The sequence below is a fragment of the Melospiza melodia genome, chromosome 6, assembly GCF_035770615.1.
Source record: "Melospiza melodia melodia isolate bMelMel2 chromosome 6, bMelMel2.pri, whole genome shotgun sequence".
NCBI classification, from domain to species: Eukaryota; Metazoa; Chordata; class Aves; order Passeriformes; family Passerellidae; genus Melospiza; species Melospiza melodia.
Window position 1 is genome coordinate 17,018,995 of NC_086199.1, and position 21,516 is coordinate 17,040,510.

Consider the following 21,516-nt stretch of genomic DNA (forward strand, 5'->3'; position numbering starts at 1 on the left):
ATAGAAACTATGGTGGCTTCCCTTCCTGTTCCTTGACATTTCATGTCTCCATTTGATTGTCTCTATAAGGTACTGTTGCTTTTTCCCTCACAAATCTGACCAGGACCTCTGTTGATATCACCTCTTGTTAGAATTTTTGTGGCTTGTAGCCAGTTCTGTGCAGTGGCTTTTGTTGCCTTTTGCTGTATCTCATTCCTAGTTTATCTACACACCCATGACTTGTTTCAGTTCTTATCAAGGACTTCTATAGATGTTTCACAATTTTAGAACTATGTAGTAGTTTCTCTACAAATCTGTTTGTGCTTTCCTCAGGACTGAGGGACTTGTCAGTAAGTCAAGATTTGAGAGGCAATTGAAGTATCACCTTCCTAATTTTATACCCTATTATTGTTAAAGACAAATATGTTCAAAGCACTTTGACTGTCAGCTTCTGTCTGTTCTCATTTCATCTTCTGCCACTTAGTGGCAATGTAAATAATGTAGCTGTAACTGCTATGTGTCTCAGAGTACTAATAGTCCAGAAGTATTTCTGAGACTGTACTTTCAGAATTCTCTATTGTTGTAAGAGACCTCCCTATTATATTAATCTCTATTGTAATGGGAGAACAAGGGTCCATTCAGTAAAATGTTTAAAAATACTCTTGTGAGCCTTCAGAAGGTATTTATAGGTTTTTCAAATGTGGTTCATGGCTTTTCAAAAGTAGTTTATGCTGCAACTCTGGTTAAACATGTTGTCCAAGTTGTTCATTACAGTAATGATATTTGTATTAAGGTATGTGTATGTAAATATAAATATATATAAAAATATATCTATAAAATACAGGTCATAGTAGTGGTTCTAAATTTTTCATCCTGTCGTATAATAGAGACTCTGTGGTGATACAGTGTACTGTGTTACAGCGTACTGGTTCAGATCTAGGAATTTCTTGGCAATAGTAATCACCATCTGATGCAGTAACAAATGCTAAAGAATCCAAGGTGAAACAGTTAAATGTATGTCTAGAAAGTCTCTCTGAGTCTTGTTTTTAGTGCTGTCAATTTCACAGAGAAGTTGAAAATATGATTGAGATTTCTTGTCTGCTCTCTCCAATTGATACTGACAGCCAGACAGGCACATCTGGTCAATAATATAAATTTGGATTGATTCTGTCGTGTAACTGGGTTATTTTTGCAAGGATTTATCAGCTTTTGAAAACTATATGTAATGCTCTTGAAATGGTTGACAACATGTACGTGCATATATATATAGAATACAAAACACAACTGCTTAGTGTATTGCTGAATCCATGTTCTTATTTTGCAACTTCTGTAAACAATATAATCTCATGGTATTTCCTGGTAGACTGGGAATAGATCCTCTAGTGATCCTCTACAGCTTGCTGATTTTTAGATACACTGAAACATTTTGTTATTTTCCTGTGGTGCTTTATTGGGTTTTATAAACACTTTAGATGTCTTTATGCTTTATATTTCACTTATGTCTGCAATCCAGTAAGCTAAATACTATAAGAGTTCTCTTGGTATTCTCTGTGTTTCTGTTAGGATACTTTACCACAGCTTTATGTAAATTGATACTGTGATGGCTTTGCAGAGTAATGAATCTCTATACTTGGAAATATTAAAGCATAGTACTTGTGATTTATGTTATTTCTTATTTCTCTAATTTCTTGTGCATTATTCCTATCTACATACCTCTGTATGCTGTTGTTGCAATGCTGCCCTGAGTGCTGTTCTTGCTCTCTTCACAGCTGCATCTTCTTTTTGTTTTGCATTGCTTTAAAAAATATCTACATTTTCACAAGTTTAATACTGCATCTTTGTAAAATGCCAGAGGTTGCAAGGAACTCATAGGATACACCATGAATAATGCAGAGAAGTGGCTCCTTTCCAGCACTCTTCTGTTGTAATCAATTAGAAAATATATTGTCTGTCAGTTTTTGACATTTGAAAACCTGGTGCATTCCTGGAGTTCAAGTTCAATATTTGAAGTGTACGGCAAGCATACCTTTGGATCTGCAATTAATATTACCCTTCCTGCACTATAAAGCTAGAGAGTTGGCCAATCAGATCATGATTTTGCCCTGGGCATCTTAGGTCAATAAGTAGAAGGAAATTCCTCAGAGCCAAAGAATTCTGTCCAATCATTATCTAAAGAAATGGAAGGAATGAGCAAACACACCGGGCTGTTAGCAGCAAGGTATAGCTTTTTCTTTGAATAGAAAGTTGCTTGTTCCTCCTATGTTCATTATATTGGCAGCATAAATGCCCAGTTTGCTCTGAGATATGAATGGGTATTGGGAAAACTATTGACAAAAATCCAAGAAACCTGTAAAAGTAAAATATGTAGTAATATTTTTCAGAGATACTAAAAAGAAAGTTATTTGCTGACTATTTATAGCACTATTTTTTCAAACTTCTTGTAGTCTTAAATTGCTAGTTTGTAACCACTCTATTTATAAAGAAATCAGCTGTGTGAATATAATCAATCTCCTTTTAAATGCTAGCTGATCTTTGAAGCCTCCTGCAATCCGAGCATGCTTTACTCTAGGGACAGAAAGATCTCTAGACAAAAGATTACTGAACAGGTTAAGATCCTGAAAAGTATGAATACTGTACTCAATATCAATACTGAGATGGGTGGGAATAAGGTGCCAGCACTAATAAACCTGAATAGGTAATCCCAATCAGGTGCTACTTTGTTTGAATTCATTGAAAGTTAAGTATTTTCTCCTTTCATTAGGAGCTTGTCCAGTAATAGAAATAGGAAATTCAGTTCTCCAGCTTGACAGGATTTTAACCCAAAAATGACGTAGCTCAGAGTCCATGTTTAACCATCAAACTATATGGGAAGCTGAGTGAGATGATCCCTTTCTCCTCCTGAAACAGAAGCCAGGATGTGCTGCCCTGGATGTGAGACTGGGCAGGAAGGAGCCACAACATATCCTAAATTGCTAAAGCCATGAGCGGGGCTTCAGGTCTCAGTTGCTTGGGTTTTCCTTGAGTTTCATTTCTATTAATCCAGTGGTTTCCTACTCTAAATGTGTAAGCTGTCCCAGAGGTGTGCATTCCAGTCTGAGGGTGTGTTCAGGGTGATGCAAGATAGTGGTGGTTGTGTTGCATTGGTTCATATTTGCCTTGTGATATATACAATATTTATCCTGCATGTGCAATTACCTGAGCAGCCTTATTTACAATAGCCTCTTTCTTTTATCTGCTTGTTACAAGGAATTTATATCTTTGTGGTGTATTGAATGATGTGAAATCTTGAAACACTTCTGTTTTTAATGCATAATTATTACATATATTTTTATATCATTTAAAACATAATTAATCTCAGTCAAGAGAGATGGAGTCAGGTTTTCTAGAGAAGTATTGTTTTCTTAATCTTAACTGTTTGAGGTTCCCTTAATATTTCAAATGCTGGGGCACTTAAATACAAATATAATGCCTACAATTAGTGTAATTAGGCAAAATAAATAGTAAATTGCTAATTTTATGCTAAAAATTGAACTGCAATGGATAGCAGCTGACAAGCTTTTAAAGTAGCAGAAGTAGGGAACAACAGATGGGTTATTTGAGGAGTGCAAGCATGTTATTTTAATGTTAAGTACACTCAAAAAGGAAAGGCATATGGTAACAGGTTTGAAGACAACTGAAGACTTAGTTCACAGTTTAAACATTTACATTTCTTGAAGTGTGATGGAAATTTTTTTTTCTTCCAAGAATATTTCACAGAAGCATCAGGCCAATATGTCATTCCTCTGAAAACTATTAAATCTTTGCTTCCTGACCCTCAAGGGCTCTTTTGAGCTGCATTAGATTTCCCAGAATCACAGGACCTTTTAACATTTCTCTCAGTTCAGTGAGTAAAAAACTTGTTTCCTTCTTGGAAACGTCCAGGTGGGCATGGAAAAGAGCTGGTTAGTACAGGCAGTGTAGGATTATACACATACACAAAATGTTTTGTGGGACAGGAAGAGGTTTATCAACTGAAGGAAACAGACTACCCTGTTCTGCTTTCCCAAGGTCAGTTGTAGTTGCACTGCAAAAGGTGGTGCTGGAAAAATTTGTGCTTTTGTGGGTTTTTTCCCTTGATAAATAGAGCACTGGGAATTATTTGAGGAAAGGGTGATAATATAAGATTGGACAAGAAGTAGTGATGTTCTATGCGTGCCAAAATCATGCCTTTCAGGTTTGTGAATGCATTCTTGCCAATATTTGACAACATGAATTTTCAAATTAATTAAATTTTGATCCTGTTTATATTGGGAGTTAAATGAATTAATTCTCAGGAATTATTTTTCTGTAAGTCATGAAACACAGTATCATTTGCCTGTGTTTTTTCTTTTTATCCTAGGCTCTTCTATCTCACTCCCCCACCCTTCTTCCCCTTTGGTTGTTGTTATATGCTTTTACTGAATGGTCCATTAAAAAAGACATTGTTGATAGGTAGATATTACTTTATATAACAAATTGGTCATTGGCCTCAGGGTCTTACCCCTGAATTATGTTTGCTAGGCTGTAGATTCTTTGAAACTTGATTGAAAGAATCCCAGTTTGGGTCATGAGCTGGATGCTGCAGGGAATTCAAGGCAGGCAAACAAAAAGTTTTCAAGTATAACTAATTTGTTCTGGCTTTAGTCAGAAGCTATCTTCATTATAGTTTAGAGATCTACATTTTCTTAAGGACATTGAGTTCATAATATGGAATACAGTATACATACACTGCACCAAAAATCACACATCTGACTGCTTTGGGAACAAATATATGGGGAATTATAGGGTGCAAGGAAGGCCATCCAATGGATACCAAACATACCTATTCATGATTTTCACAAAATTGTGTTATTTTGGGGCTTGAGGGCTGGTTTTTTGCTTCTTATGCTTTTTAGAGAGTCATGCTTCAAATAGCAGTCTGAGCAGTCTATTTTTACTTCATCCATGTTTCTGTGTGTATGGGCTTCCCAGTACTTGGGATCTGTGCAGCCAGTGTTGGAGAAGGTTTGGTGACTGATTGAGAAACAGTTCAGGACATTTATTTTTTTATTAAGCTAAATGTTTTCCTGGAGATTTTAAAAAACTAGATTTGTTTGCTTGACCTCCTGTTGCCAGTGTTGTGCATTTAGTGATTTCAAGGTACTTACAAATGATGATTTTTCATGTTTTATAATGAACTATTTATATTTATGTCTTTCCTGATAATGGAACTTTCCTTGAATACTCAACATGGAGTAGACTGTGCAGCAGCTCACTTTGCAATTGCAGAAGACACCTCTATAAGTTTATTCCTGTACTTTGATGATCATGGTTGCATCTAAGATCACTGAATGAATAAATACATCCTTTATAAATTTATATGTCTTTCATAGTCTGTCCAGTTTCATTTGTCATTCTCCCTGTAGGTTGAATTTTTACAATTGTGCCATTTTGTGTTTTGCTGATGAGGCAGGTATTTGAGAGTGGATTAATGTGAAACTAGCTACAGCAAGTTTTAAAGGGACAGCTGTCAAAACTGGATGCTTGAATTAATAGTTTGAGGCCAGAAGGATCAAATCTTAAACGCCCTGACTGTCTATATGTTAGAAGTTCCTACATTTGCTTTACTTTTTATATTAATATAGGTTTAGCTAAAGCATCCCTTCCAGAGAACTTCAGTCTTTATAAGAACACATCAAAACCTGGAGAAACCATTGTAGCATGTGGTGGCTTGTTTCAGTGTTGGAGTTGCACTCTTCATTAAGACTGCATTTTTGTTTTTAATTTCAATTGATCCCTGCTTGGTTTCTTTCCAGCCCTTGGTTCTTATATCATAATTTGCTAATCCCTCTGCAATCCTGGTGACTCCACTCTTTTGATGGTAGCTTTTGTAAGAAGACCACCTCCCAACATCCTTTCTCATAAGGACATCATAGAACTTGCTGGCAGTAAGGGCATGTTCTCCAGCCTTTCAGTTATGCCTTGCACTGTAGCCAGTTTTCATCACATGTGAGCCAGAACTCCACAAAGTATTTCAATAACATTTATTACATCATTACACAGAGAAGCACCTGCATCACATCTCTTGGGAAAGGTTGTGTTAATTACTTTGAGCATAATTGCTTCACTGGGGACTTTGATTCAACTACCTGTTTGCTGGCATTCTTATTTGCCTCTTGGTTAGATATTTTTATGATAGGTTTCCACATATAGATTGCAAAGACACATGTATTTGTTCCAATACCTATATATTTAATTTTTAGAAAGAAATTTGGCCTGACAGCTATTAAGCCATGCTGCTGAACTGTTTCTTCAGGAAATTTCCTACTGTGTTTTATAAGGATCTTTTCATTAGGGGATATATTACTTGTAAATTAGAGTCCTGTTGGATTCAATTGAAATTCTCAAGTAAAGAATTCTAAGGCTGTCAGCCCTACCTTCTCCTTCTAAAAGAAGCTATCAACTTGCAGACAGTAAACTATTGTCAAAATCTGGATTATGAATAAGATAAACACTGTGAACTTCAGGAGTTTCTTCTAATTTTAGCTTTTTTCTTCCAAACTATTCATTTATGAGTAATGACAAGGATTTTAGAAGGGCACTTGCTCACAGCATGTACTGACACAGAGAAAACTGACCATGCCAAGGTTTGGCTTCCCTCCTACTTCCTCATTTCTTATGGTTCCTGTCAATCATCAGAAGTTTTCCTATGTATGTAATTGTTGAGTGCAAGGAATTACTTACTAACACTTTTTCTGGAAAGGTCAATAGATTTAAATTCTTGCAAATAATCAATTTTGAATAATATTTGTTCCACCTTAATTTTGTGCATTCTGTGTACTGCTTTCCCACTTCAATTATTCTGTGGGGTTTCAAAGTTAGCCTGCTTTAATTTGCACAAGCAGTTGACACTATCACAGTTTGTTACAGAAAGGACATCAAACTGTATGAAGTATGCAGGTGAATGTGAACTCTACATCACCATATTTATTTTTCCCTTAAATTCAGATAATCTGAAGTCTACATTATCTGCTAAAAAAGAGTTTATTTTCACAGTTCAGTATTATTGTCAAACTAGTTAGTCTAGAAATTTACAAGTCATGGGATTAGACTTAGTGAGGGGGTTTTTTGGGGGTGTTGTTTGTTTGATAGTTTTTGTGGAGGTTGCTTTTCTTAGGGGGTTTTCTTTGCTTTTTTAATATAGTGCTTGGTTTAAAAGCCAGAACTTCTTTTGAATTCTTCTAGCATTGGAGGATTTGAAGTTGTGGAATATATCAAGTAAGCACTTAAAAGTGAAAAATGCAGTGTTATATAATTCCACACAGAACTGATATTTGCTGCCTTTCTTTTATGCTCTCATATGTAACAGATCATATATCAGAATTGATTATATATAAAGTTTATTATTCCAGTTAAGCTATTTTATAAATTGATGTGGTTTTCTGGGAGATCAGGCTGTTGTTTGATACTTTGTGTGGCTTGTTTGTTGCTTGTACCCATATTTATGGGACTGCCAGTATATTAATTATTTCCAAACATTTTTAATAATTGATTGTTATGTAAAAAATACTGTTAGCTGAAGTTACTCTCAGCAAACAGCAAGCTCTTCAATTATTTAAAAAGGTTCTCTAAAAACTTACTAAGTTTATTCCAAGTAGGTTAAACATAAACCAAAGTAGTTGCATTTTTAATCCTGCATTCTAAGCAAGGAGATTTGATGCATTCTTTTAAATTTTCTTCTCCTAGTATGGTTCTTAGGTTTCCCAGCAAGGCTTTTGGTGTTTTACACTTTAATTTTCAATGCACATACTTTTAAGTATTGTATACAACTCTTTCTTATTTTCTTCAAGCTCTGACCAATGTAAATAATTTGTATAATAAGAGAATAATAATGAAATTTGCTTCCAACACTAACTGAAAATAGAGCATTCTGATCAGTTTTGATCAGGAAATGGAAATTTGGACTCTTCAAAGAAGTCTAGTGGAACTATAAGTTTCCTGTGGGATGTTGCTTAGTCTGAGGGACTTTAGGGAGATTCCTGATTTCTACTGCATTGAGTGACAGGGCTGTAGCAGGCAGGTCTGGGGAAGCATCACAGTGTGTCATGTTGCTTGATTTGAAGAAAGGATCACAGAATGTAAGGCAGGTCTCATCCATGCAGTAGTGAATTAAATACAGATATCCAGCTATGGCTGATCCAAGCCCTTGTGCTCTTACAGTGCACAGCAACTTGTGGAAATTGCTGACTTGATCCCAAAAGCAAAACAGCAGGTTTTAAAATGATGCTTGAGGTAAGCAGTATCTGTTCACTGAAATAGCCAAGATTTTTCAGCATTAGTAGTGTTACTTGTCACATAGTAGAGCTCAGTCTTCCATACTTCAGATTTTTGTTTCATTCAACAGATTAGAAATACCTTCAATAGCTTAAGGCAGTATTGGACCAATTAACTTCTCTTGATCTTCTGACATTGTAAGAGAGTTGCTGTGGAAGAAAATTGGGGTGGTTGCAGCATTTTCAAAAAGTGAAACAGGCTGGATGAGAATTAGGACAACAATTCTATTTTGGAGATTCATAAATTCTTTTCTACAAATTACACTGGTTGGATGGTAAAGAAAGCTTGGGATCATGGATTAATAGATTAGTTTGCACTGATTAGGCAATACAGTAATAGCCAGAACCTTAGATAGTATAAGGCCCCATTATTATAGTGGTCCTATCTGTAATACTTTTCATGAACTTACCAGTTGTATTTTAAGAAGTTAGGTTATTTATTTGCACCACCTCTTCTGTGGTGAAGACAAAACAAACTGTGAGAAAGCAGTCTTTTCTACAACCTAATTATGAATTAGGAGACCTGATTCCCACCCTTAGTGTTTTAGTAGTCTGAATGGCCTTTAGATATACTTGTTTTTGTGGAAACAATTTCCTCTAGATAAATTGTTCTTTTCCCTTCCTGCTGCTTGTCTCATCTGTATTTATAGAAAGAATTTGTACTTCTTCTTGGCTTACTTTTTTTCTGCTAGACTGCCTAAATTAAGTATTTTTTGTACTGTGTAGTTTCCAGTAAACCCTTACAGGCTTTCTGTGAAGCTGCTCCAATTTGAAATTCCTCAAGTGTGTGAGTTTTTTAGCTGTTCCAATGAGAATTTCATATAACATTCCAGGTTTGCTCTCACTGGGATATTGTACAATGCCACTGTGTCTTTCTCCTTCTGTTCCAGTGAGTAGTCCCTGAATTGCACCTGGTCTCTTCACAGCTGTCTTACTTTGATGAGCCCAGCTGATAGGCAGCTCTGGTTTGGAATAATGGTTACATGGGTTGTTTAATGCTCCTTCCTTCCTGGCAAAATCATTGGCAATATAGATGTTCTTCCCCACTCATTCCAGAAGTGATATTTTCTTTGAAGTTTTGCTTTGAAAAGGACAATCCTATGCATCATTGTTTCCATAATTCTGAGAAATGGACTATTTTTGACTGCCTTAACTTTAGTAATTCTTAAAGTGTTCCTGTTCCCCATTTGTTGTAGTTTTCGTATCTCAGACAACATAGGTAAAGATTATGGTGAAGGTTGGTGTTCATTCCTGAATATTCTTAATATTCATCCCCATTTAGTAAACAGATTTTCTCCTTTTTTCTACTTTGATTCAAAAAAGCCTTAAAATACTGTAATTTTAGTGTACTACTGTTCAAGTGAGTTTAGCTTTGCTTTTTACTAATGTACATAAGATGCATCTTTTTGTGTTGCTCTTTTGTCCCCTGCCTGTCCCCTGTTGTTCTTGGTAGGATCTCTGCACATTTCTGATGTCTTACTTGCACATCTTCTCAATAATTAGCATGTCACACGTGGAGTTTTACCCATTCAACTTGAGACACAGATCCTTAAATGTTTGAGCATCCTTGTGTTAAACACCAGGCTTCTGCTGTATCTTGGATGTCTTTGCTAACCTTCACTATCAAGTTATTTGTCACTGACATTCAAAGACCTAATTATAAACCTGTTTGGAATTTTTCATTCTTTATTGAAATAAAAATCCAGTAATGTGTGGATTAGGTTATGAGCAGCTGTTTTATAATATCCTCATTAGTTAGGGAGAACAGTCTTCAAGTAATGGAGTCATTTGCTGCTTCAGTAGCTATTTCATAAATTTATCAGCTATTAGCTCCAAGAATAACTAAGTCTTTTCACTTAAGAGTTTGATTTGTTCTTCATTTTGTGTCTGGGTAATTAGTCTACTAAAATGATACAATTGACTTTATTTTTAGTTATGTTAAAGATCTGCATCCACAGAAAACACCGTTGCTGGAACAAATGGCCTATTAGTCTGTCTTTGAAAGAACCTGTTTTACCAACTTCCTTTCCCCAAAGAATTTGACCCAAAGAGATTTCTGTTCTTATCTGTTGTATTTATTATACATCTCTGACAAACCTTGTTCTACTCCTAATTTCTTTTTTGAATATTGTTTTTTCTTCAGTACTTCTATTCTTAATGGAGTACTATTCCACCACGTGCCAGTAGTTTAAACTTCTGATTGTCAAACAGGCACAAACAGATAATGATGCTCATAAAATATACAGCTTAATTTTTATCATCCTATCACTTGGTGGTTTCTATCTATTCTTCATCATTTTAGTAGTGTATCAAAACTTCTTGTAAGGTTTAAAATTCTCTGTGTCTGTAATGCAGGCTGTGTTCCAGAAGACCTGTTTTCACAGATGCTTGAAGTTGACCTTTCAGAAAATCTTTTTTCAGATAACCTTCCTCTTGGTTTCTAAAACTTTCCTGGTAATACTTGTCCCTGAGCTGCTTATACCTCCAGCCATGTTTCAAGGGAACTTGATAAAATTAAGGTAATATGGGAGACCTCTTTGTCACATGCTGTTCCTTCTTTCTGCTGCCTCCTTCCTCGTCCCTTCCTTCCCCCATTTGTCAGGTATGCTTAGTTGGCAGATTTTAAATTTATTATTAACATCATGTTTCAGTTTTCTGAGGTGTCTTAGTTCTTTTAAGATTTATAGTCCAAATATTAATTTGGTCCAGGGAAGCTGCTCTAGGTGGCTTTATAAATGCAACCTTTTCTACTCACTAGATTATTTTTTCTATAGTGTGGATTATCCTACACCAGTATACTTTATTTATTAGATACAATGTCCTAGCCTTTCTTTATTAGAATTGTGAATATTTTTCCATCATATACTCAGTTTATTGTTTGTATTTTGGAAACCCTCTCCTGTTGACTCCCATAGTGCACAAGAAACAGGAATGATGTTGTAACATGTGCATCCAAAAACACAAAACTGATGTGTTGCTTTTATTCTTATACAAGTGTATTTGTCATCTGCTGTTTTGACGTTGAATCCTACACAAGTAGCCCAGGTTCCAACATTTTTGTTGCACTGATTCCTGTTATGTTGTACTTGTGTTTTTAAGTAGTTTCTTAATAACCAAATCCTCTCCTTTTCTATTCCCTGCTCCATTTTTCCTTTTAAATTTTGCTTGTTGAATCTTAACATTTTGCTGACCCTGTGCCTTCCCTCTGCTACAAAATTCCTAAAATTCTTAAATGCCTGAATACTGTTAATGGAAATTCAGTCTATCGGTACACTGTACATAATACAGTATATATTATGGTTATTGACTCTAGAATGACTTGCAAATTCAGTGCTTCTGAATTGATTATGTTCCATAACTTTTGTAAAATGCTTTATGATCACAAATTTTAAGAAATTGAGCTTCTCTAGGCTCTTCAAACTGTCAAATGTACCATCTTACAGAGAAGAAGGAAAGGGGTTGTATGAGACATATTCCTGTGATTTTGGTTTCAGGTTTTGATGCCTAGGTCTTGCTCTTTGGATGAGGCTTGCATGTGCATGTGTTAAGGATAGAGTAGATGAGGGGAGTGTGGAGGAAGGAGGATGTTGTTTGTCATATTTCCTTCTCTTTTCAGTAAAATGACAGACAGACGTGGACATGATTTTCTTTCAGTGATACAGTCACTGTAAAATGAGTATCTAGAGAGGACATCCCTGCCAAATGAAATGCAACTTTAAATTATCCATATATTCCCTTTATACTCAAATCCAGTTTACTGATAGGAAGAAAGCTAAGCTAGTATGACTGCTCTACATTACAGAGTGATTATACTGCTCTACATTCTTACAAGATATCAAGGGAGACTTCTTACGACCTTATGTACCTGGCAGGTGCTCATTTTCTTGACTAACACAGCAAATTGCCTTTGGTTTCTTCCTCACTCCCACAATGCACACGTTGTACACTTAAGGTTGTGTGATTCACTTTTGGATTTTCATGCTGGGTAGTTTCTGCCAATGATGTTCAGTGCAATGCTGAAGATTTAACTACTATAACTTGATGTCATTTCTTATTCTTGAGAAAACTCTCTGCACTTCTCAGTTACTATTAGCAGCCTCCAAGTTTGTATTTGGGATAAGAAACTTCTGAGCTTTCACACATTCCCCCCTCTACACCCTTCTCAGTCTTCCCACGCAAACCATATGAGCAATCATATAAATTTTTCACTTAGTATGATTAAGGTTGCAGTAGAATAAAATGCCAAAGTACACCTGGGTTTTAAAACAGGCTAACAGTTTTATATGCATGCTCTCCTCCTATATATGCTCTGTGCTCTTTAATCTGCGATTTTGCTAAAAATTGCCTTTAAATTAGTATTTTTATAGTATTATCTGTTCCTAGGTGCTGTGCCTCCTATAAATGTGCCTACTAATGGACTAGCTCCTTTATTGTCACATTGTATATATATTCTTTAAATAACTGGGAAAGCTATCTAGGTTAATCTTGGTGAAGAGCCTGCAACTTGATACATCCTGTGGAATCCTGTGGTACTGTTAATTTCAGTATTGTCTTATAACTTTTTAAAAATTAAAATAAAAATCCTGTCACCTATTGGTTCTGTCCAGTTGAAAAAGGCATCTTGTAAAAAGCACTGTTACTTTGATGGCATTAGATATTTATTGCAATTACTTCATTAAGCTTTAATTATTACTGTATTTGAAATTTAGTTTTCTCCAGTTTGGTGTAATGCTGTCTTTAAAATATTTTTTCTTGAATAGGAATCGCTTTTCACTTCTTTTTCCTTTTCACTAGATTGCTGTTTACAAAAGTCAAATTGGAATCCCTATGCAGAGGCCCAGATGAAGCACTCCTTACCTGTAAACACATGCTCCAGATTTGGAAATCCTGCTACAATCTAACTAACCCAAGGTAAGATGCTGGAGAGTGCTGGGCTGCTCACTACCTTGCTTAGTAGCTTTTCAGGACAATATTAGGTGTCAGAAGTCTTGCATTTACTTGTTTTGGTATTTCATATAAACAAAAAAATTCTCTGGAAATCTAGAGACTGAGGTTCAAAGACACCAGTTGATGGTCATGTGAATCTACCCAGGGTTCTGTGAGGTAAATGCCAAAGCTACTGAATTCTGCAATGATAAAGACTGGTTATACAGATTGGGTAACTTGAATGAGTTACCCAGTTCTCAGTGTACTGGCATGGTCTTGTTTTGTTTCCTGATCATGGTTGTAGTCTTTTATATTGGCTAGTGGAGAGATTGCTGTAGTAGGAATTTAGTTCAAGGGTTTTCACTGAATAATATGTAAGAAGATAAGACATTAGTTAGAACCATGGAAGCATCAGTGGTCACATGGACAGAAATTATGTGCTTGCATCGTCAGCATGGCTGTTTTTTTCAAGGGAGGTCTTGCTTATGAACCAATTTAGCTTCTTTGAAGGCATTAACAAATATATAAACATAAGTTGTTATAGTCCTGTTTGGGCTTCCAAAATGCTTTTGTGAAAGTCCTTTGCCAAATCTATTTAGATTAGCTGTGAAACAAATGAGAAGGCCACTTAGCAGAAATCCATGCTGGTATTATTCAATATGTTTATCAACTACCTGGAGAAGGAGACAAGCAGAATTTCCTGCTCTCTAGTTTGAAGGGTTTACAGCCTCTAGAGAAGAGATGCTACAGCAGAAGAGCTTTGTACCAGGTGGCATCAGATACCTGTGTAGCAGTATGATGGATGTTCAGTTTTTGCTGCACTTTGAGTCAAGTCACATAAACACATGCATCTCTTTAAGAAGACTGAGAGAGTTGGCCTAATGGCAGAACAGGGCAAACTGCTTCTCTGCTTTGGGAGCTAGTGAGCATTCAGAGCAGCAAATATTGGAGGGTGTGGCAGGAAAAGCCTGGGAGGGCACCTGAGTCAATCACAGCATATTGAGAGACCCTGACACTGCATTGTCGAGTAGGGAGCATCACTCAGGTTACAGAAAGCAAATGTCAGCAACCAGAAAGGTTTGAGCTGAATCTTTTCAATTCAAAGTGACTGAATGTGGAGTAGGGGCCAGGGAGAAAATTTCTCTTCTAACCTAGTGGGTGGTGCTTTATTTTAGTTAGCTGGTTGTGTGTGTGGGCAGGCAGGGTTAAGAGTTTAGTATCAGAACACTGCACTTTGCAGAATAGCTACAGTTTCTGTGCAAGCCTAATTTCAGACTAGCTTTGCATGTACTCCAACACAACTTTTCACCTTCCATCTCTGCTGTTATATCCTTTACACATATCAGGGCTCTAATCATAACTTGTCATTACTGCCTTGTTGTTCTTGTTCTTGTGCTAAGAGCTACTGTGCCATGTTAAACACACTTTAAGTAATACCTCCTTCAGACATCAGCAGGGACTGTGAAAACTTACTCTTGGCTGTGTCAGCTTCAAACAGCAGTGCTTGATAACTCTCCTTGGCACCATTCTCCTTCAAGAAGATCTAAGTGGAAAAATTAGTGAGGATTACTTTTCATGTGATTTTTTTTTCATACTGATTTTTTTTATCTTGACATCTAAGTCTTTTCTTGAAGTTATGGTAGTGCATTAAAATCAAATTCAGAATGGAATGAACAGGAACTGTGGATAAGTGTCATGATAGAAGGAGCCAGATTTCCCAAATCACACATTCAGAGTTACATCAAGCAGTGAATGAGGATACCAAGTTGGAGTCTTCCTTTGGCTGGTCTGTGGGAAATGGAAGGACTGAGTACCTACAGATTGTATCACAGTGATCCAGATCCATCCAGCTCTTATCCAGGGGTAACAATTATCACTGAGACCTGAAATGTCACTGGGAAAATCTTTTCACCCAGCTGCACTCCTCTTGTACAGAAGAATGATGTTGTGAAAATGTTAATTTTTCAACCTTTGTTGTTTTAACACTGACTTCATTTTGTTGCAAAGCGCCATTTGAAAATTATGTCTCCACTGGGAATAATGGAAGCCTTTTTAAAAAAAATTCTTTAAGCTAGTAATAAAAGGTCTTTTAATAATTTTAAACCTTTTTATAATGTTGTTCTTCAAAGATTTAAGTATCTTTTATGCTTACTTGAAATATCTTTTTCTATTATGATTTAGACTGAAGATTAATTTGGTGTGTCTTTTTCCCAATAAGATGAGAATTTACTTTATTGATAAGCTGTGGTTTATATTAAATATTTCTTCTGCAGTGAATCAGATTTAGTGGGAATATGAGTTTAGAGTCCCCAATAATATTTTAATAATAAAAATAAATCACAAATACCTAGACATACCTTAAAAAGGGCCAAATGCAATACTGTGAATTACCTTTATTCAGTCAATATGGAACTTTTGTCTTTAATTGAAATACAAACTTTTTTCTCATAAGATGGTTAATATGAATTTTAAAATTATTTTGTGGTGCAAGGCTTGGAAGATTTAAGGGTTTGCCTTTAGTCTACTGCTTAAAATGCATTAGAAAATAGTTGAATTTTTTTCCACTTCATGGTTTGCATTTGAAAAAGGAACAAACCACAGTGCCAGTGCTGTGCTTAGAAGATATTGACTGTAGGTCTGACTCTACTTGTCAGCAACATTTGGCATGGGATTGCGTGTGGATTGAGGAAGTGATTACCACTGAAAATTTACACCAAGTGATGTAACAACTATAGCTGATAGTGTATGGCCCAGAAAGTTCCCCTCTGTTTCCTTGGATTTCTACAATGATGTCATTTTGTAAGGAAATAATGCAATAATGTCATGCTAATGCAAAATTTTAAGTCTACTGTTTTAGTAACAGCTCTAAAAAGAGGGAGGGAATGATGTTTCACTGACTTTTGCAACTATTAAGAACTGTTGGGAGACTTCTTGCCATTAATTCAATCCAAATTCCGAAGGATGCAGTTGTAAAATTAAGGCAAATGGAGAGATGTTTTGAATTCCAGGCTTGCAGTTTAGATTGAAGTTTCTCAGGCTTTACTTTAAACTAGGAATTTCGTACAGTTCTTTCTCTTCAGAAGAATCAGACAAAAGATTGCACTCTGCTAAGTTGGGTTAGCAGTTCAACTGCTTTAAATCTTAATCACTTTTAAGTTTGTGGGTGGTTTGTTTTTTTTAATGAGATTTGAAAGAAAATATTTATTGATAATGAATAGTACTAGACTTAGCAATCCTAAAAATGAAATTACTGTATTAACCATAGAATGTTAAAGAAGGAATGCCCATATGTGCTTCCTTACACTTTACTGACAATGTGTCTCAATGTGTCCTCATCTGAAGGAGGAAAAACACTTAGTTCTTCAGTCCCAGTTCTTGTGCTGAATTTTTAATAGTAGTTCTAGGAGCAGTTAGTTTTCCAGGAGGCATATCTACAAGGAGCCTGAGGGGCACATACTGATTTACTGTTAAAGTAGAAGTGCAGTACATTTGCCCACAGGTGCAGTCAGTAAAAATCACAGCTACTGCTTTGCTCCTGAGATGTTAGAAGTGTTCAAAATGGTTCTGCTATGCTGTTAGAGTCAAGTTGAACATTAGGCAGTTAATATGGATATGTGCATATATATACATAAAAAACAAACTGAAAACACAAAACTAAACCAGCCCTTTATAACATCTTTACCTAAAATTGGATGTCCTGGCTTTAGCCTTTCTATTCATTCTGGAGAAACTGTGGATTTTCAAACTTATATCTGCCTTCTCAGCTTTCTGTGAAACCTGTACCCCATATCATATTCAAGGCACAATGGATACTTTCTGTACAGGTGTTAGTTATGAATTAAATTAAAAGCCACTATTCCCTTTTTGGTTGTATTAATTATGAAAACAGAATTGCTGAAGTAAATAAAGATTTAATTTTGCTCAGCTTAATTCTGTTTTAATGCAACTGGCTTAACGCTCTGTGAGTGGTTAGTGGTGCTTGGTACTAAATTTGGTCATAGCAGTAACTTTTATAGCAAGAATCTTTGTGGGAGTAGGGCAGCATGCAACTTGTATATCAGTATATAATTTTGTATTTTAATAGCTTACAATTTCTGTACTTCATTACAGTGATTCTGGACGTGGGAGCAGCTTGTTAGACAGAGCTATTGCTGACAGACGACAGCTCAATACAATTACATTCCCAGATTTCAGTGATCCTGATACAGGTAAGAAATGCATATGAACAATAAAATAGGTTAAGTGATCTGCCCATAGCTAGATTTTCCATCAGTTTTTTTTTTTTTTTTTATTTTGCAAAATGAAGTTATATTTTCATTATTGTCATATAAGTGAAAGTAGACATTGTGTGATATGAGATTTCTTTTTCTTGTTTTTAATTTATAAAGTACTTGCTGACCATGTTCTCTGTAAATTAAAATATCTATGTTATGGATCTTGCTGAGTTTAGTACTATTTCCTTATGCAAGGGCTAAAAATTAGTATGCTGAACTAGCCTACTTGCCAAAGTCCTGTGATTTTTGTTCATTCGATATTTGCGCACTTTTGTTTAAAAGATAAATTAAAAAAAAATTCAAAGAACTTTGAATCTCAAAAGAACAAAAAACATTGTTTTTATTAATTAAAATCTCAAATATATGTTAAAATATAATTACATGGGTGGCTAGGCTTACTGTGGACTTACTTTGACATTATAAGCAAAATGTATTTGTCATAAATCAAACATGCTGTGGTATTTTTGCATACATATAAAAAACTGTGGTGCACAGATATGCCACATAAAAACTAATATTGTTACATGTCAGTAAATACTGACAATATATAATTTGCCTGTATTAATATATTCAGTTATCCCAGTGCAAACGAATATTCCTTAGAAATTAGGCAATCAAAAAGTACACGAGCTATGCATTCTGAGGAGATTGCCGAAGGAATTATAATGATGCTGCTAATTTCAAAACTTTTGCCATATCTTACTTGTGTTCTAAATATTGAATTTTCTTTTTTCTGGGTTTTAAAACAACAAGAATGCTTTCTATGGGACCTTCCAGGGGGATATTTCTGCTCAATCACTATTTAACACACACACCTTCTGGGAAAGTGTGCCAAGCTATGAATTTGAGTACACTTGACCCATAAATTAAGACACATTGAAATATGTACTGTATGTCTAATATCACAATAGTGCAGTAGAGAAAAATCCAATTTAGTTATTTAACTTCTGAAAATTAAAATTTGATTGAATGTTCAATTTGAATATAAGGTAGTGTTCTTTGCTTGCTATAGTGCAAGCAGTTTTGATTGCAAAGATAAGGTCACTTGATTTCAAGACCAGCAATATGATATGGAGTAATGAACATGGAATCCTCTGTCTTCTTGTATTTGTATAATTAAAAGGGGTAAGATAACATTGTACATGCTGTGGTGATCATTCTATATTCTAGTCTAGCTGACTGTTTCATTTTTAAGAGCATAACTATGTTTTATGGGTTTCATATATCTAGATAGACATAACTATAGATAAAGTTTTATGCCTTCAAAAAAGTGCTTGTTGGAGATGGGTGTTGTGAAAGGTTTTTTGTGGTTAGTGATGGTTTTTGTTTGTTTCTTTTCCAGTGAGGACATATAGTTCTTGATTTATACCTTCAGGGTGTCCCATTGTATGCCTGCCATACTTGAGACCACAGTAAATTGGTGCACTTAAAAAATTGCATAGTCCTCAATGCTTTTAAGTAAAGATGAAACCTCATTCAAAACAGTGAGCTTTTCAAGAAGTTCGCCCCAAATGCAAATCCTGCAGCCAATATCCTGATCCAAATAGGATCTCTGTATACATTCTGATTTTTCTAGCAGGTCCAAATTGATTTTTTTCTGAATCTCAGCTTTATTGTTAGAACTTTATTGTCAAGGAGAACAAGATGGAAAATTAAAAATATGGGATCTGTTTTTGATTATTTATATTATAAAAGGTAATTGTGGAGGATCAGTGGGTCCCTTATGTTTTAGGGTGTTTTTTAAGGGGAGTTAGAGTTGATTTTGGTTGTTGCTGGGGCTTGTTAATTGTTAATTTTAGCCAAAGAAACTTTGTTGCACTACCAGTCCTCAATTTCTGGCAAGGACTAGAACTTTGTTATCTACTGAATCTATGTAATTATATATATAAAAAAGCTTTACATCCAGTATTTGTCCAGAATTCTTCATCAGAATATTATATAAATCTTTTGCAGGAGTTAAAATATTATGGTACTACAAGAATAAAAACAGTCAAGCTTGTCATAGTGTTTGAGAAGGCTTAAGCAGACTGTCAATAAAATAATATTCACAACAGATAAATGATAGAAACAATGGATGGTCAAGATATTAGACCTTTGTAGGGCTGAAAGGGCTCACCTGCAAAATCTGTGCATCCACAGTGTTTAGAAATACAGAAGGAATTTGGCGAATAAGTAAACAAATGTTAAAATGCAAAAAAGTTCTGGCTTCGAATCCTCTCAGGATGGAAATATTTAATCCCCTCCTCATGTAATGCTACTTTGTGAATACATTTGTATGTCTGGATACACGTAAACATTTGGAAATTTTCCCCTTCTTAACTTTGCTTGCCATCTATGATGATGACGGTCTCCTTTGCCTGTCTAGTCTGAATTCATTCTTCTAAGTATCAAGAAATGAGAGCTAATATTAAAATTTGAACTTCATGTAAAATCCTTAAAAAAAAAATCCAGGTGCAATGGGGGTAAGTTCTTCGTTTTAAATTTATCAATGAAGCAGAAGCTGGCCTTTAAAAAAAAAGAATTGAAAACTTGCTTTATATGGAGCACTTACCAATCCTGTAATGATTAAGTGATTCAAGTTTAAATTTGTGTAGCCTTTAAAGCATCAAAAGAATGTATTGTGGATTTCTTACAGTGCTAATGTCCTGATCAATAACTATGTCAAATTTGCTTTAAGCTTGTCTGTTTCAGTTGGCTTGCCATGAGTGGCATGCAGTTATATTTGTATCTATCAATGAAGGAAATAAATGTAGGGGGAGGGAGGGCAGGGAAAGGAGCTTTGATGAATCAATCAATCTCACAGGGACACAGACACATTTCATATTCAAAGACAGACAAAAATATGTAAATCTCTGCAGACTGATTGGCTATTTGCTTAAAACAAATTGCAAGCAATCTTTTTAAAACCTTTGTGTTCAGTTTGGTTGCAGTCCACCTAGTTTATCATAGGAAGAAACAATATTTATGTGAGTTTTAGATTTTGGCCTTTTTTTCCCCATAAATATATTTATTTAAATTTATGCATTGGAACATAAGGAAAAAAATATTTTATTTGCTTTCTAAAAGGAATTTAGTATGAAAGGAGAGCACATATAAGTAAAGGTTCATTTTTGTTGCTGTTGCTTTCAGAAGTGATGTTTATTTTATGTAGGAGCCATTTTGATCTTACCCAGCAGTGAAACAAATGCTTTGCGGTTTTGGCATCCACGAGTCCGTTAAACCCTGTTGGATCTTTTTTCTTTCCTGTCCCACTCCACACCCCCTTACCATTCTCTTTGTTTCGCTTTTTAGCCTCTGATACTTCCTCATCTTCTCTCTCAAGAACAGAGTCTCCTCTCCAACTGTTTGTATCTTCTCATCTTCCTCATCCTCATCCTAAACCAGACACCTTTGTCTGGCCCCATGCAGCCTCTCCATACTGTGACCAAGTTCCTGAGCCCTGTTCACCTCCTCACTGTAAATTGGCTTTCTATTCCTGATGAGCATGTTTGTGCTGTATTATTCTGATAATCTTCACAGCTGATAAACCGTGGTTGAATAGATTATGTTTCAACAGTGTCAGGGAAATCTGGCCTTTCAGCTGCTTTTCATTAAATACTGTATGGGTTTTAAGAGTTTCATCAGAGAAAACTGTTTTATTCATCCCAAAAGATGTAAAGCTACAGACATATTCATGTTCTCATGAATGTTACTAGAATTATAGGTGTTCAGTGAAAGAGATTATTGGTCAAAGCTGCTTTGTAGCATTTACAGATGTAAATTATTTCCAGTGCTGACATGTTTTGCCTAAAAAGACAGTCCCTGCTACAGAATTTCCTATTATCTGGACAGTTTTTAATAACTTAATTTCAGAAAGCCTTGAACTAATTACAACCAAAACATTCCCTGAAAATTCACATGAAGGGAACCATCACCTAAATATCTGAGTGTATCATGATGCAGGTAGGGCATATTGGAATGATTTGGAGGAGGCATTAGAGCATTGAAAATCAGCATTCTGCTGTTTC

The 21,516-nt window shown here is 35.4% G+C and overlaps 1 protein-coding gene across 5 annotated transcripts in view; it reads left to right on the forward strand.

Moving 5' to 3' along the window:
• TTC7B (tetratricopeptide repeat domain 7B) overlaps window positions 1-21,516 on the forward strand; it is a 117,568-nt gene that overhangs the window by 60,159 nt on the left and 35,893 nt on the right. For 3 of the 5 annotated variants that reach the window (XM_063160121.1, XM_063160122.1, XM_063160125.1), the window contains 3 exons: window positions 13,104-13,220; window positions 17,346-17,443; window positions 20,801-20,965. In XM_063160121.1, coding sequence (XP_063016191.1) covers window positions 13,104-13,220; window positions 17,346-17,443; window positions 20,801-20,965 — 380 coding nt within the window. The remainder of the gene's footprint in view (window positions 1-13,103; window positions 13,221-17,345; window positions 17,444-20,800; window positions 20,966-21,516) is intronic. The other 2 variants (XM_063160123.1, XM_063160124.1) reach the window with 1 other exon arrangement.